Source organism: Numenius arquata, chromosome 4 (genome assembly GCF_964106895.1).
Source record: "Numenius arquata chromosome 4, bNumArq3.hap1.1, whole genome shotgun sequence".
Classification (NCBI taxonomy): domain Eukaryota; kingdom Metazoa; phylum Chordata; class Aves; order Charadriiformes; family Scolopacidae; genus Numenius; species Numenius arquata.
In genome coordinates, this window is record NC_133579.1 from 43,478,501 (window position 1) to 43,490,719 (window position 12,219).

Here is a 12,219-nt window from a genome sequence, read left to right on the forward strand (position 1 = left end):
GGACCCTAGTTCCCTCTGAAATTAATCCAGAGCACTTTAATAGTTTTACTGGAGAAAAAAAAAAAAGTTTATTAATGACTTCTTTGTTTTATTAATGTGCATGCATTGATAACATGTTTAGGTTAAGATTCAGGTCGTTGGGCTGCATTTATGATACAGTAACTTATACGGCATGTCTACCTTTGCTGTTTCTTTGTTTCCTGTGTAAAAATCTACCTTTTTTAAAAAAAAAAAAAAAAATTGTGTACAATTTACAGTTTGTTAACTTTCTTATGAATAAGTACCAAGTTTATTCTTGATGTGAAAAGGCTGGGGTTTTTATCACTAAAAACCACACCTGGCGCCAGTCTAAATTATATATATACTTCCACTGTAGCAGTAAAGTCAAATTCAAGCATATCTTTCATATTTATGAAGTTTAGGGAAACTTCTAGTGAGGGGAGATCCATGCCTTGGCTCTAAATATTTACAAAAATATCCATTAGCTAAGAGTCTGGTCTAGTATACCAAACTCTCTGCAGACACACATTCCTTTCTGTTGTGGTACTAAACAGATTAATTCTTAAGAAAGGCTTTTTCCACTGTTGTAAAATCGCTGTGTGAGTAAGTCTCTTCTGATTTGAAAAGGTTCTGGGATGAAGGATATCTTCTTTGCTTCTCATTTTTATCACACTATAGTTTTCAACTGAGTATACAGATATCTGGATTGGATTTTTATCCTTAATGAAGCTTTCAGAACTAAATTCTGACAGCAGTGCCAATCCTGATGTTCTGTCGTCCTTGTGGCAATCTGATACATACCCTTCTGATGAAAAATTGATACAAGGTTTGTTATCGCTTTTCTAGACTACCATAGAGTTTCCAGTGGGTTTCTCTCTCAGGTTAGATTTCTGGAGACTGCAATGAATATGATGCCAAGTATTTAAGTAGGGCTAAATCTCTCACTGGGAAAACAGAGGTTTGGAAACCCTATATTAATTACTTGGCCTGTTATCAGACTGATTTCCACAGGTCAGTATTTACATTCCACAAGTTCCCTCTTTCCCTGTCTCCCAAACATTTCCCTGAGTGTCCAGCCAAAAAGCACTTGTCTTGCTATAATCATAGCTGAGGACCATTTATAGAACTTTCTGTGATAACACAGTTCAGGAGGGCTAAGCAAATCGATCTTTTCTTAAAGATACTGACTCCAAAGCAGAACTCGAATATGCTCCGTTATTTGTAAAGGTAATTCAGACAGTTAGATTTCCAAGCGCTTGTTGAATTCAATGTGTATGTTTAATATTTCAGTAAGGACTAAAGTGTTCCCTGGTGTACAGAGAAAAATAAGTTATGACCTTATGTTTGCAACTTTGAAAGGGCAAGAGGGGTAATTAAGTGCAGAATTTGGGTCGCTGTATACATCTGTCAAACTGGAACTGTTAAGTTAGTTTCTCCTCACACCACCCCCTTGCCCCAGATAAGTGATGATTAAATTCAGTGGGTTCCTAAGCAGCTTTAAAAGAAAGCTCTATCTCCAGCAGTTCTCTGTTAAACTTACATTTCAAGAAATAACTGCATTTCATTTGCTCCTTCCTCTAGCAGTATTTAAGATATCTCTTGCAAGCTTGCAAACACGTTGGTAAAGTTATATCAATAGCTGCAAAATAACATTTTTAAATGTGTTTCATATCTTCCCAATTTTCCTCTCTTCTCAGGAATTATCCTTGGTTCTAGATTTATTGTGATGACTTTTCTTTTGGTAGTGTAGTAATGAAGTATGTAAACCAGCCTGATACTGGTATGTGATTTCAAACCTCTAGACAAGTTTCCAAACAAGAAGTAATCTGGAACTTAACTTCACTTGGTAACTTCACTAACATTGCTTGTCCCAGTGCTTGGCTTTCTTTTACACGTCCCATTGCTGGCAAAGGCAGTCCTTGAAGAGAATAGCTGGTACTGTCTTGTCCACTTGGTCTTACAGTTGTGTTTTAAGGGAAGCCCTGTAGTTGCCAGAATTATTTCTGAAACTGCATTTATCACAGTGGGTCACAGAGTGGATGTAGGTAGAATGAGAAGAGACCTGCAGAAGGAGGAATTGCAGCCTTCAAGTGGAGAGCAGAGTAGCTGGAGCTGGGGAAGTGGGGAAGCGGGGAGAAGTGCTCTCTCTCTGTTGTGTTATTAAGGAGATGCCCCAGAGAAAGGGCTGGGCACACAGGGTCAGGCAAAAGAGCAGAGGTTTGAAACAGCTCCTTGGGTTGGAACCTGGGGAAGGGGACGCCTACGTTTGGGATGTTGCATGCAGTCATACACCACATGGTTTTCATACGTCAACGTATCTGTGTGTAGGGCATGTCATTCCTGTTCATGCTGTACAATAGCAGCTAAGGCATGCCTGTTAGCTGCAGGGCTGGGCCTTATGGAGAGACTTGGGACCCAGGATTTCAATTCCTTTCTGAGTTTATACAAATCCCAATATAGATCCTGTGATCACCTAGGAAAAAAAAAAAAAGGACACTTCAGCTCCTAAGTTGTAGAAAACTGTAGGAAGATTTATCCAGCGTTTTTAGTCTTCTAGTTAGGTTTCTTTTGCATAGCCAGGTGTTACTTACAAAGTGATTTGAAATTTTCAACAGTGATGAGCTTCTGACAGAATATAGAGGGAAAAAACACTGCATATCCTTAAGAAGCCACCCTATTTGTTGTGTGATTAGCAAGCTTCTATATGGAAGACCAAACATATCTGTAACAATCTCTTCACAAACTTTTTTTTTTTTTCTGAGTGTAAATTGCCAGAAAAACCATTTGTCTCTTTCTTTTTTTTTTCCATTTTTTTTTCTTTTGCTTTTTTATTTTCTATTGGTATGTTTTAAGAAAAAGATGTCTGTTAAGAAAAGATGTTATGTTTGCAGCCTTAAGGTCTGCATCAAAATGACTAGATAACCACTGCAACCTGGCATTGGCATTTGCTTGTACTGAGGAAGGCATTTAGGAACTAAAATACTCCATGACATGAGAATGTGTGACTTGGATTCAGATATAGTAACTTCTTTTGTTTTCCAAACCTTCCAGTTACGCACTCCTTTCCCATACAGCATGTAATATTAACCTATTGCAAAGTATAGGTTTTAAAGCAGTGGTAAAGGGGAGGACAGTCATCTTTGAAGGATGTGGGGAGAGAAAAATATAAATTTTGGAGGTAAGGCCCAAAGCCGCAGAGAAGATGTACAAAGAGGGCAAAACCAACAACAGTAATAGTCTTCTGGACTGATTCCAAACACTCAATCAGTATAAATGTGAAACCCAAATGGCCCATTTGTAAAATGGTCCATTTGCAAATGGCCCGTTTGCAAACTGCTTGGCCATATAGTACTCCTTTGTTGGTTTAAGTCCTATCAAAGAACTCAGAAGTAATTTTGAGAAATTTAGCAGTTAATATTTTTGTATGTTATGCCCACAAATATTCAGACTCAGAGGAATCCTTCACAGGACCAGAAAAAATCAGTGTACTGCATCCTTCTTTCTTCACCCAGGATAACGAATTCCATTAAAAATTAACAGCAGAGACCAAGAAACTGGAACTGTACACAACAGCAATGCCAGAAGTCGCATTTCAGCTGAGGAGTGGCACAGTTCCAGTGGCTGTTGAGAAGACTCTTTTAACAGCATTTTCCTTCAGAGCATAGTGGGATGTGAGCTAAGGCAGGCAGAGAGGTGAAATCTATAGGAGGAAAAGCATGAAGTGATCAGGGCTAGGCAGGTATGGTTATTTGCATATACACATTAATGTACTCTGATGCTTCAGAGAAGCTCCCTTCAATCAAAACCTGTTTTACTTCTTGAAGGCTTTGCCCAAAAATCAAAATTCAGTTTAAAGACCTCAATGCAGGAGCATTTATACTTACACTTTTTATTTATACTTATATTCACACATACACATACACAAATACAGATTTTTTTAAATATAAATCTTCATGCCTCACAAGTTTACTGCTCCCATTAGTGATTATGTAAGACATTTCCTTTAATCCTGAATAGCTAAATGAATTAGATCCCTTTCTTTTTTTCCTTCTCACTACAGAAGAGAAATGGTTATTTACCTGAGATAGTGATGCACAAAAATTCCTTACAAGCTCCTTTTCTTCAATCTGCTAAATTTCGCTGTGAAGAGAAGGACTGGTATTCTGTTCCTACGCACCAGGCCACTAACACAGTCCATGTAATTTCACCTTGGGAACCCACATGACAAAAGGATTGTCCAAATGATATTGCTAGAAAGAGAATGGGAGTTGGTTTGTGTACGTCCCCTTTTTGTTAAATTATATAATGGCGTTAAATAAAATAATTTTAAAAGGTTAAATAGTATTTGAATGTCAACTTTAAGTTAATCATAGTATCATAGAATGGTTTGGGTTGGAAGGGACCTTAAAGATCATAGAGTTCCAACCCCCCTGCCATGGGCAGGGACACCAGCTAGTGCTAGGGACGCAGCATGACACATATGTTGAAATCAAAAGCATTTGGAGGATTAGAATACCCATAGGTCAAGCTTGGTTTGTAGACATTCAGCAGAAAACTGAGAACAGCCTGTCAGTTTTTACCTCTCCTCCTTTCCTATCCTTAGTTTCAGTGCCTGTGGTTCTCCAAACAGGACTTTATTTTCGCAGTTTACCTACCTGCCTTGAAAAGTTGAAGCACTAAAGCCACATGTGTCCTTCTGTGAGTTATTGCCATGCTTGGAGTGTGGGTGCAGCTCTTGGACTCACAGAGGCAGGTGTGATACCTAAAAGCCCTTTGGTTTTACAGAGTTTGAACTCCCAGACTTAATAATGTTTAATTTTATTGGGTTTAATTATGTCTGATTGCAACAATCTTTGTAAAAGCAATTCAGGATAATAGCTTATAGTTCAAAGGTGCAGAGCCTGGGGTAATTGCGTTAAGCAAAGCCGTACAGGTGAAAGTTAAATCTCCACTCTCTCGCCTTCCAGTGCTTAAAATCTAAAACACTTGGTGCCCCCCAGTGGCCTTACAAATTATTGCTACTTGTTAAGACACTGGATAAAAGTATGTGCATCCAGACATGAATACAAAATACTTTCAGAATTTTTATTTGTGTTTTACTGAATATTCTCTATTTTTCCTTGCATTTATTTCTTTCAAATTCCTGAAAATCCTTTAGTGCAAAGAGTGAGACATAAATAAATAAAGAGACATGAATACCATGTACAGCATGGGTCCAGAATTTTCTTGTACAAACGACTCGCAGTAAGCCAAATCTTAAATATTTGTTTTATTCAGTTCTTACCAAGATAAATTTTGATTCAATTCAGTGGATGATTACATTCAGCTGAACAGTTGTGAAATTTTCATCTCATTGAACATGATTTTTTTATGGCTTTGGTTTCCAAGGCCTACTATATGCAGTGTGAAATTTTGCAGAGTTGTGTAAAAGACAGCAGCTTGGTTAGGGCTATAGAATATGAGGACAGGAGGAGACAGTACATTTGTGCATATTTCACATATGTTTTCTATGCACTTATGCATAAAAGTATCTGTATGTATACACATACTTCTGGTCAATTTTCATAGCTGTAAACTCATGGTGTTCACATCAGCAGAACGTTCAAATGCCTTGGAAAGAACTGGGAATTTTATTGGTCTCATTCCTGACTCAAAGAGTTTTTGGTCTAATTTTAGAGGGAGATGATAAATGGATGTAACAAACAGCAGAGGGGAAGTGGTAACAACAGTAAGATTGGCCGAGTGCATAGGGTACCAGCGTGCCCAATAGGAAGGTTTTGAATCAATGTTTTGCTTCAATATAAACAATGTTTTTCTATTTTAAGAAATAAACAAACATCAGAAAGCTATGATTAAGATTGCAAAATATGTTTTGTTTTTTTTCTTCTTTCTTTCTTTTCTGTAATTTCTGTTTTGCCTTGTTCTTGCCCTTTTGGAAACAGTTCCTGTGAGATGAAACATTCCACATCTAACCCTGGCCCAAAGTGAAATGTTTCATTTTTGTTTGATGTCTGTCCTTGAATTTGCAAAAAGGCAAAGTGCAAAAGAAGGAAAAGACATGAACTTAGTTGTTTATTTTTATAAATTTGCAATCATAAAACATGAAAGTTAAAGAACTTTTAAACATCATTTTAGATGTTGCTGATATGTGCTGGGTGCAGACTGGCTATTGCATGAAAACAAATTGTAATTCTAATAACTGGTTGCTAGTGTCTTTTTTTTTGTTTTTAGGGTAGTGAGCAGTAAACTGCTGATAGCCAGTGAGAGGGGGACTGGATAAGGTACTGCAGGTACCAGATGAGGATATGGCCTCTTTTTTTCCAAGTGTTTTTGAATTCATTTTCTGTTTGGGATAACGTGAAATGTGGTATGAGTATGCAAGCATCACTGACTGATGTTAAGACTTCCCAACTGGTTGTTAATATGCCTGTTGTTGGCATTTTTCCTATTTATTTGATTTTGGAAGAACACTGGTTTCCTATGCTTCAAAATAATTGCTCTGGCTTCGTGTCCAATGTCACTTTTTTCCCCCCAGTGACTTTTAAACAGGTTGGCTGAGATTTGCTAACCGTTTCCTTGATTATACTGCCATCACCTCTCTTTTCAACTGAACCTGAGCACCCAGGTCAGAAGAGTGAGCAAGTTCTGCCCTTCTTCACAGTTATTCTCCTATTAAGTGAACTTTTCTAAAAAGTGTATCTTTCCAGCTTATTTTGCATGGGAATTGTGTTCATTTTCCCTCTATGTATCTGTGCGTCTCCCCTTTCCTCACAATAAGTTTTGGACTCTTCTCATTCTCAAACAAAACTGAGAGTGGCAGAAAACCTAAAGAAGAACCATTACAATTATTTACTATTAATCTGGTATCATGACAGTTATAAAACTGTGCTGAAACTTTTCATTAAGAAACAGACTTAGTACTGCCTAAGATAGACTGAGCTACTAATATAGTAACAGCTCAATATGGTCTCTGAAAGTCATAAATGGGATTTAAGTTAACATAAACAGATGGTGATATGTGAATATTATCACATATCAGAAAAGGGAACTGAGGAAAAAAGATTAGGGATGGAAACAATTTAGCACATCTTTTCTCGATGAATCAAATTTATTCAACATAGATACTATCTTTCTCTTCTCAGCACGTCAGGCTGTCGCATCAATTTGAACATTTAGTCCTTCAGGATGAAAGATTTGAGATCTGTGCTGAGGTTGTCTTGGGACTAGTCTGTTTTCGGCTGAAGGTAAGGCAGCTAAGACCTCTGTCATGATTTATAGCAGTATAATAACCTCCAGTATAATATAATCTTTGTAATATTCTTAATTTGTTAATATAATTATTTTTTAAGGAAAGTAGTGGGAGTTCACGTAGATTAAAGCAGATTAAAGAAAGGAGCTTAAAACAATTTTGTTAAAACTTAATCAAATGCTTAAGAGAAAGTCAAGCATATTAGGGTATGGAAATATATAGGCAGGGCAAAAAAATGGTCTTAGTCTACCCGGTCACACACAATTGCTGTTACATTCTAAGTTTGATGGGCTTTGATGAAGATGATTGTTTCAATAGATTTTCATAGACATTTCAATATGATGTGTGTGTATATGTGTGTGTATTAGATGTTTCTTGTCAACTTAATATTACATGTGTGTATATTTAAAATACAATCTTATATATACTTATATATATAATTACTATCATGGATAAAGATTAGAATATTAAACTTTGTTGTTGTTGTTTTCTTTAAAGAATAAATTTTCATTGCTCAGTCAGACTGAGCAAATTGGAGCAAGATATGAGTAAGAACAGGTTGCATAGGAGGCCAGCTTCCCAACTGCTCTTGGCCCTGGTCTCCTTTATTTTGCTGAACATGACCCTTTTGCCCCTCTTGGCCTTTCATGGCCCAAAATCTCTGTAAGTTCCAAGTTCATTGATGTAGAGACCTTGCCTGACAGAAACTAGAAAACTCGCTCTGCACTCAGGGCATCAGAGCTGCAGTAGTTGGGAGGGTTTACTTGACTCATTCAGATATTACAGGGGGATCAATCTCTTGTTTTCGGTAAAGAACTTGTTTAATAGAGGAGCTTGCAACTAAAGCCTCTGTAAAGCGCTGGATTGTGGCACTGAATCTGAACACCAAGCAATAGTAATAACAGCACTGGTGCTTTCTAGCTCGCATGATACCTAAATCAGCTTTTAGCTTTTCAGAAGGCTCACAAGCACAGCCTTGTCTCCTTCTGGGTAGTGTGGTATCACTACTATTCATAAATTCTTTTCTCAGTCACTCAGTTGCCCCAGTTACCTGAGTTTGATGCAATTGGCTGAAGGAGCTAATGAATCTTTAAAAATAAAGTAATGGTGAATTCCTCTGGAATAGAAAAATGGTTTTAATTTATTTTGTTTAAAAATAAAAGAAAAAACTGGTCTGTTGCTAGGGGATCGGATAGATTACAGAATGTGGAGTTTTTCCAGTAAGTAGAAACATGAATATAATTTCTGTCCTAACAAGAACATTTTAAAGAATTTGAGGAATAGATTCTGTGGCTTTTATTGCTCAATAACACAATGTTGGTTGTAGTCTGCTCTCTCACAAGCAAACTCTCTCTGGAACAAGCAAACACTAGTTTTGCAGATCCAGAGACAGCTGTTAGTCAGTGCTCTACATTTACTTTAAAGGAACAGTCTTGGTGAAATAGAGCAGAGAAACACAGGAATTGTCACTTTTGATCAGACCAGCGGTTCATCTACAGCTGGTCTCCTGTCCCTGGTGCTCCAGAGGAACAAATCAGATCTACACGGAAAGACGATTTTACAGTAGGATGTAAATATTGGACACCTAGCAAAGAAACTTTTGGACAAGTTGTAGAATAAAGGCATGATTCTGCTGAAAACCAGTGTTGAAACACAGTGTTTTCATCACTTGCCTTCCATGTCCAAAAAAAGGAAAACAAAACTAACAATCTTTCAAATGAAGAGTGTTTTATACTTATTTTTGCAGCTTTATTTGCTTTTTAAATCAATCTTTCAAAAATCTTGCTGTGATTCTTCTAATTTGTAGAAAAATGCATCTTAGAAGTAGACTACTTGTAACTTTTATGTAGTTACAGCAGGACTGAGGGACATTGGACTTCAATTGCAATGCTGCACAGCTGTAAAAGTATGAAATATTTTTCCTTCCTCTGTTCTTGAGAAATCCTTTTTTATTTTTTTGCTTAGCCATAACTTTTAATTTTTTGCCTTTTACACTGTTGAGCAGATGGACTAATAATCTATGACTTTCATATTATAACTATTTCATCAAATGTATCATGCCAAAGGGTTAATTCTTGGCCTCCTTGTCATGTCTGCAGATGAATACAAGTCAAGCTAGTAATTTCTCCAAGGGGGTGAGAAAACTCTCTTATTGAAGATGACAGACTCACTCAGAGCTGGCTGCTGGCTTCTCAAAGCTCTGGGCGAGGATTAGTCGCTACTAACTTCAATTTGATGTGACACTCTAGTGTCACAGCAGCCCCTAGGTGCAGCTATGAGAGTAGAACAGAAGAAAGATATATAAATCTTTCTCCTCCCTTCTGTCACCCCTGCCAAGGGCAATAACTTAACATCATATAACCGCTTGTACTGCCTAAAAGCTAGTGCTGTGCATTTCACATTAAAGGCAAGGATCATCATTTTAATGAGGGATTACCTTTGATAAAAAAGCAGTATATCATTGTCACCAGTGACTGACCCATGATGTGTGGGGACTTGCAAAACACCAAAGTTGCTCCTTTTCTTAGTTAGGAGCATTTTAAGTTGCGTAAATAGATCCTAGAAGGCCAAGGCTAGGCCATGAATTTCAGGCTCTCATCCAAATTCCCTAACAACTTGTGCTAAGTCAGAACAAGGTTTTGACTTGGGTTCAGTTCTAACTCTAATACGATCCAAAACCATGAGAATAATACATTTATCCTTCGAGCAATGGGAAACTTTGTCTCATGCTTTGTTTTTATATGGAAAAGGCTAGGCAGGCAAGTCACAACTGCGCGGATTTGAGAGAACGTGTTTTCTGATATGGATGTTTCCAAGAAGACCTATGCTGCTACAGTCAGAAAACCGCGGCTGAATGGAGAGTCACAGATTTGTCCATTTGTGACTCTCTTACCACAGTCAGAGTTCAGTAAGGGAACATTGTGATAAAAGCGTAGCTGCTCCTGGCACCTCTTGCAGTTCTGTGCTACCAGCAGTGTAACAGGAAGAGTAAAGGCTGTACGATAGCCAAGATACTCCCCAAAGAATAAAATTGTAGCACTCAAAATCAGCATGGAATATCCTAAGCTATTATGGCAAACAGCCCAGCACAGCTGAAGCCATCTCTTGGTCTGCTGATACAAAAGTTAGACAGACGGGTTCCTTTAATTTGGCTAACAAAGACTGTCAAAGATATGCAGCTGGCACTTCATCCTGTGTTGCTAAATCAGACAAAAATCCCAAGATTTTTGGGATCCCTTCTCTCATTGTTCTAATTTTAAAGTTATTTACTACTGGTTTTGAAAATGACATTTTTTGTTTTATTCTCAAATGCTGACAGAGATGAACTAGGAAAACCATTGATTCAACATTAGCTGAACCTGCAAAAGAACCCATACGCCTCTGTGCAGTCCTATTTCTTTTGAGATTTGATATTAAGAGCGTACAGCTCCTCAAAGGGAAATCCTCACAGTCACTATTTGAGCACAAGGGGAATGAAGTACACTAGAAGGAGATAAAATTCAATACTGCATGCATGTAGAGTCCCTGTGACCTTCTGCAAGATACTTAACATTTATATCTTTGTTTCCTGGAATGCAGAAGACTGTTTACTTCCAGTGGGAGGGTCAGTTTACCACATTTCTAAAATCCTCCCCCAAAACCCTTCTTTGTAGGATTCTGTGGCAGACACTTCCCATAGAACTTGAGGAAAATACTTTTTTAGGGTTTCTACTGATAGTATGAAACTTACTTATGCCAAAGATACGTTACTTTAACTACTTCTTAATTAAGGGTAAAATTTCCATCTTCATCTTCAAAAGACTCTCTCAGAGCAACCATGTTTAGATGAAGACTGGAAGGTTTGTTTTACAAATGTTAGTATAGTTCATTGCAGAACTTTCTCCCACATTTGTTTGATTAGATCTAAGAAAAGTGTAATGAAATGGATGCAATAATGAATGCTTTTACACGAAGCTCCATAGCTCATGACCTGAGGTCACAAAAAAGCAGTCAGCTATCACAAATGCCCCAGTATGAATGCTGCTTCTAAACCTCAGTTAATCCATAAATCTCTTTGTGGATGAAAAATTATCTCTTGCGCCATCATCTTTTTGTAATCCTTTGATGGCAAAGCACTGAGAGATGAGAAAGTGGCTGCGTGTTCCTGGTGACGTTTGGGCTTGGCTGCTTGGTGGGATTTACATATTCCAAACTTGCCTCTGAAATTCATCACCATATCCATTGCATTACAATTATTTCAGGGCTCGAATGAACTAAATAAGGCGCTTCTTAAAAGCATAGATGAGGCCAAGAAGATTCATCTGGTCCCCTGCCACCTGAGAGAGAAGTTTGTGCTACGTTTTGCTATTTGTTCCCGCACAGTGGAATCCACCCACGTCAAGTTTGCCTGGCAGCACATCTCACAGCTGGCAACTGATCTTCTGAAAACATGGGAGCAAAACCACCACCAGCAGTAACAGCAGTGAAGTACCAGTGGGGAGGAGGTAATTAACTGGCTTTCTCTGTGTTGCCAAGTTTTATTTTAGGGGCAGGTGGGAAAGTCAAATTATGAAGGAAAAAAATACAAAACCTGTTGTTATATAGCCCAGCTGCAGTAGCAAAGTCCTTGCCAGCAAGTTGTGTTGTAACCTTAGTCATTCCTTATCTGTACTGTAGTTTCATCTTGCCTGTTTCCAGGATGCTTATAGCCATGGGGGCTCCAGCTGCCATTTCTTACCAGTTTGTAATCAAGAGCATTTATTTAACCAGGCAATGGAAATGGAAGGGTTTGTGCTCCCTCCGTTGTCCCCATTAACCTCTAGCATACCCACTCCTTTCTTCACAGGTGAAACTGTGAGGTGTTATAATCAATTGATTTAACATTACTATGATTTCAGACAGAATCCAAATTACTTTCCTTATGGCAGGTTCTCTACTTTCTCCTAAAGGGTTTGCTTTTAAAATAGCTATTTTGCCAAATCTCAGCAAAT

The 12,219-nt window shown here is 37.9% G+C and overlaps 1 protein-coding gene across 1 annotated transcript in view; it reads left to right on the forward strand.

Moving 5' to 3' along the window:
- DDC (dopa decarboxylase) overlaps positions 1 to 11,706 on the forward strand; it is a 49,589-nt gene extending 37,883 nt beyond the window's left edge. Inside the window, exons 12-13 of the mRNA XM_074146229.1 lie at positions 7,143 to 7,244; positions 11,491 to 11,706. Coding sequence (XP_074002330.1) covers positions 7,143 to 7,244; positions 11,491 to 11,706 — 318 coding nt within the window. The remainder of the gene's footprint in view (positions 1 to 7,142; positions 7,245 to 11,490) is intronic.
- Positions 11,707 to 12,219: the final 513 nt, after the last annotated feature.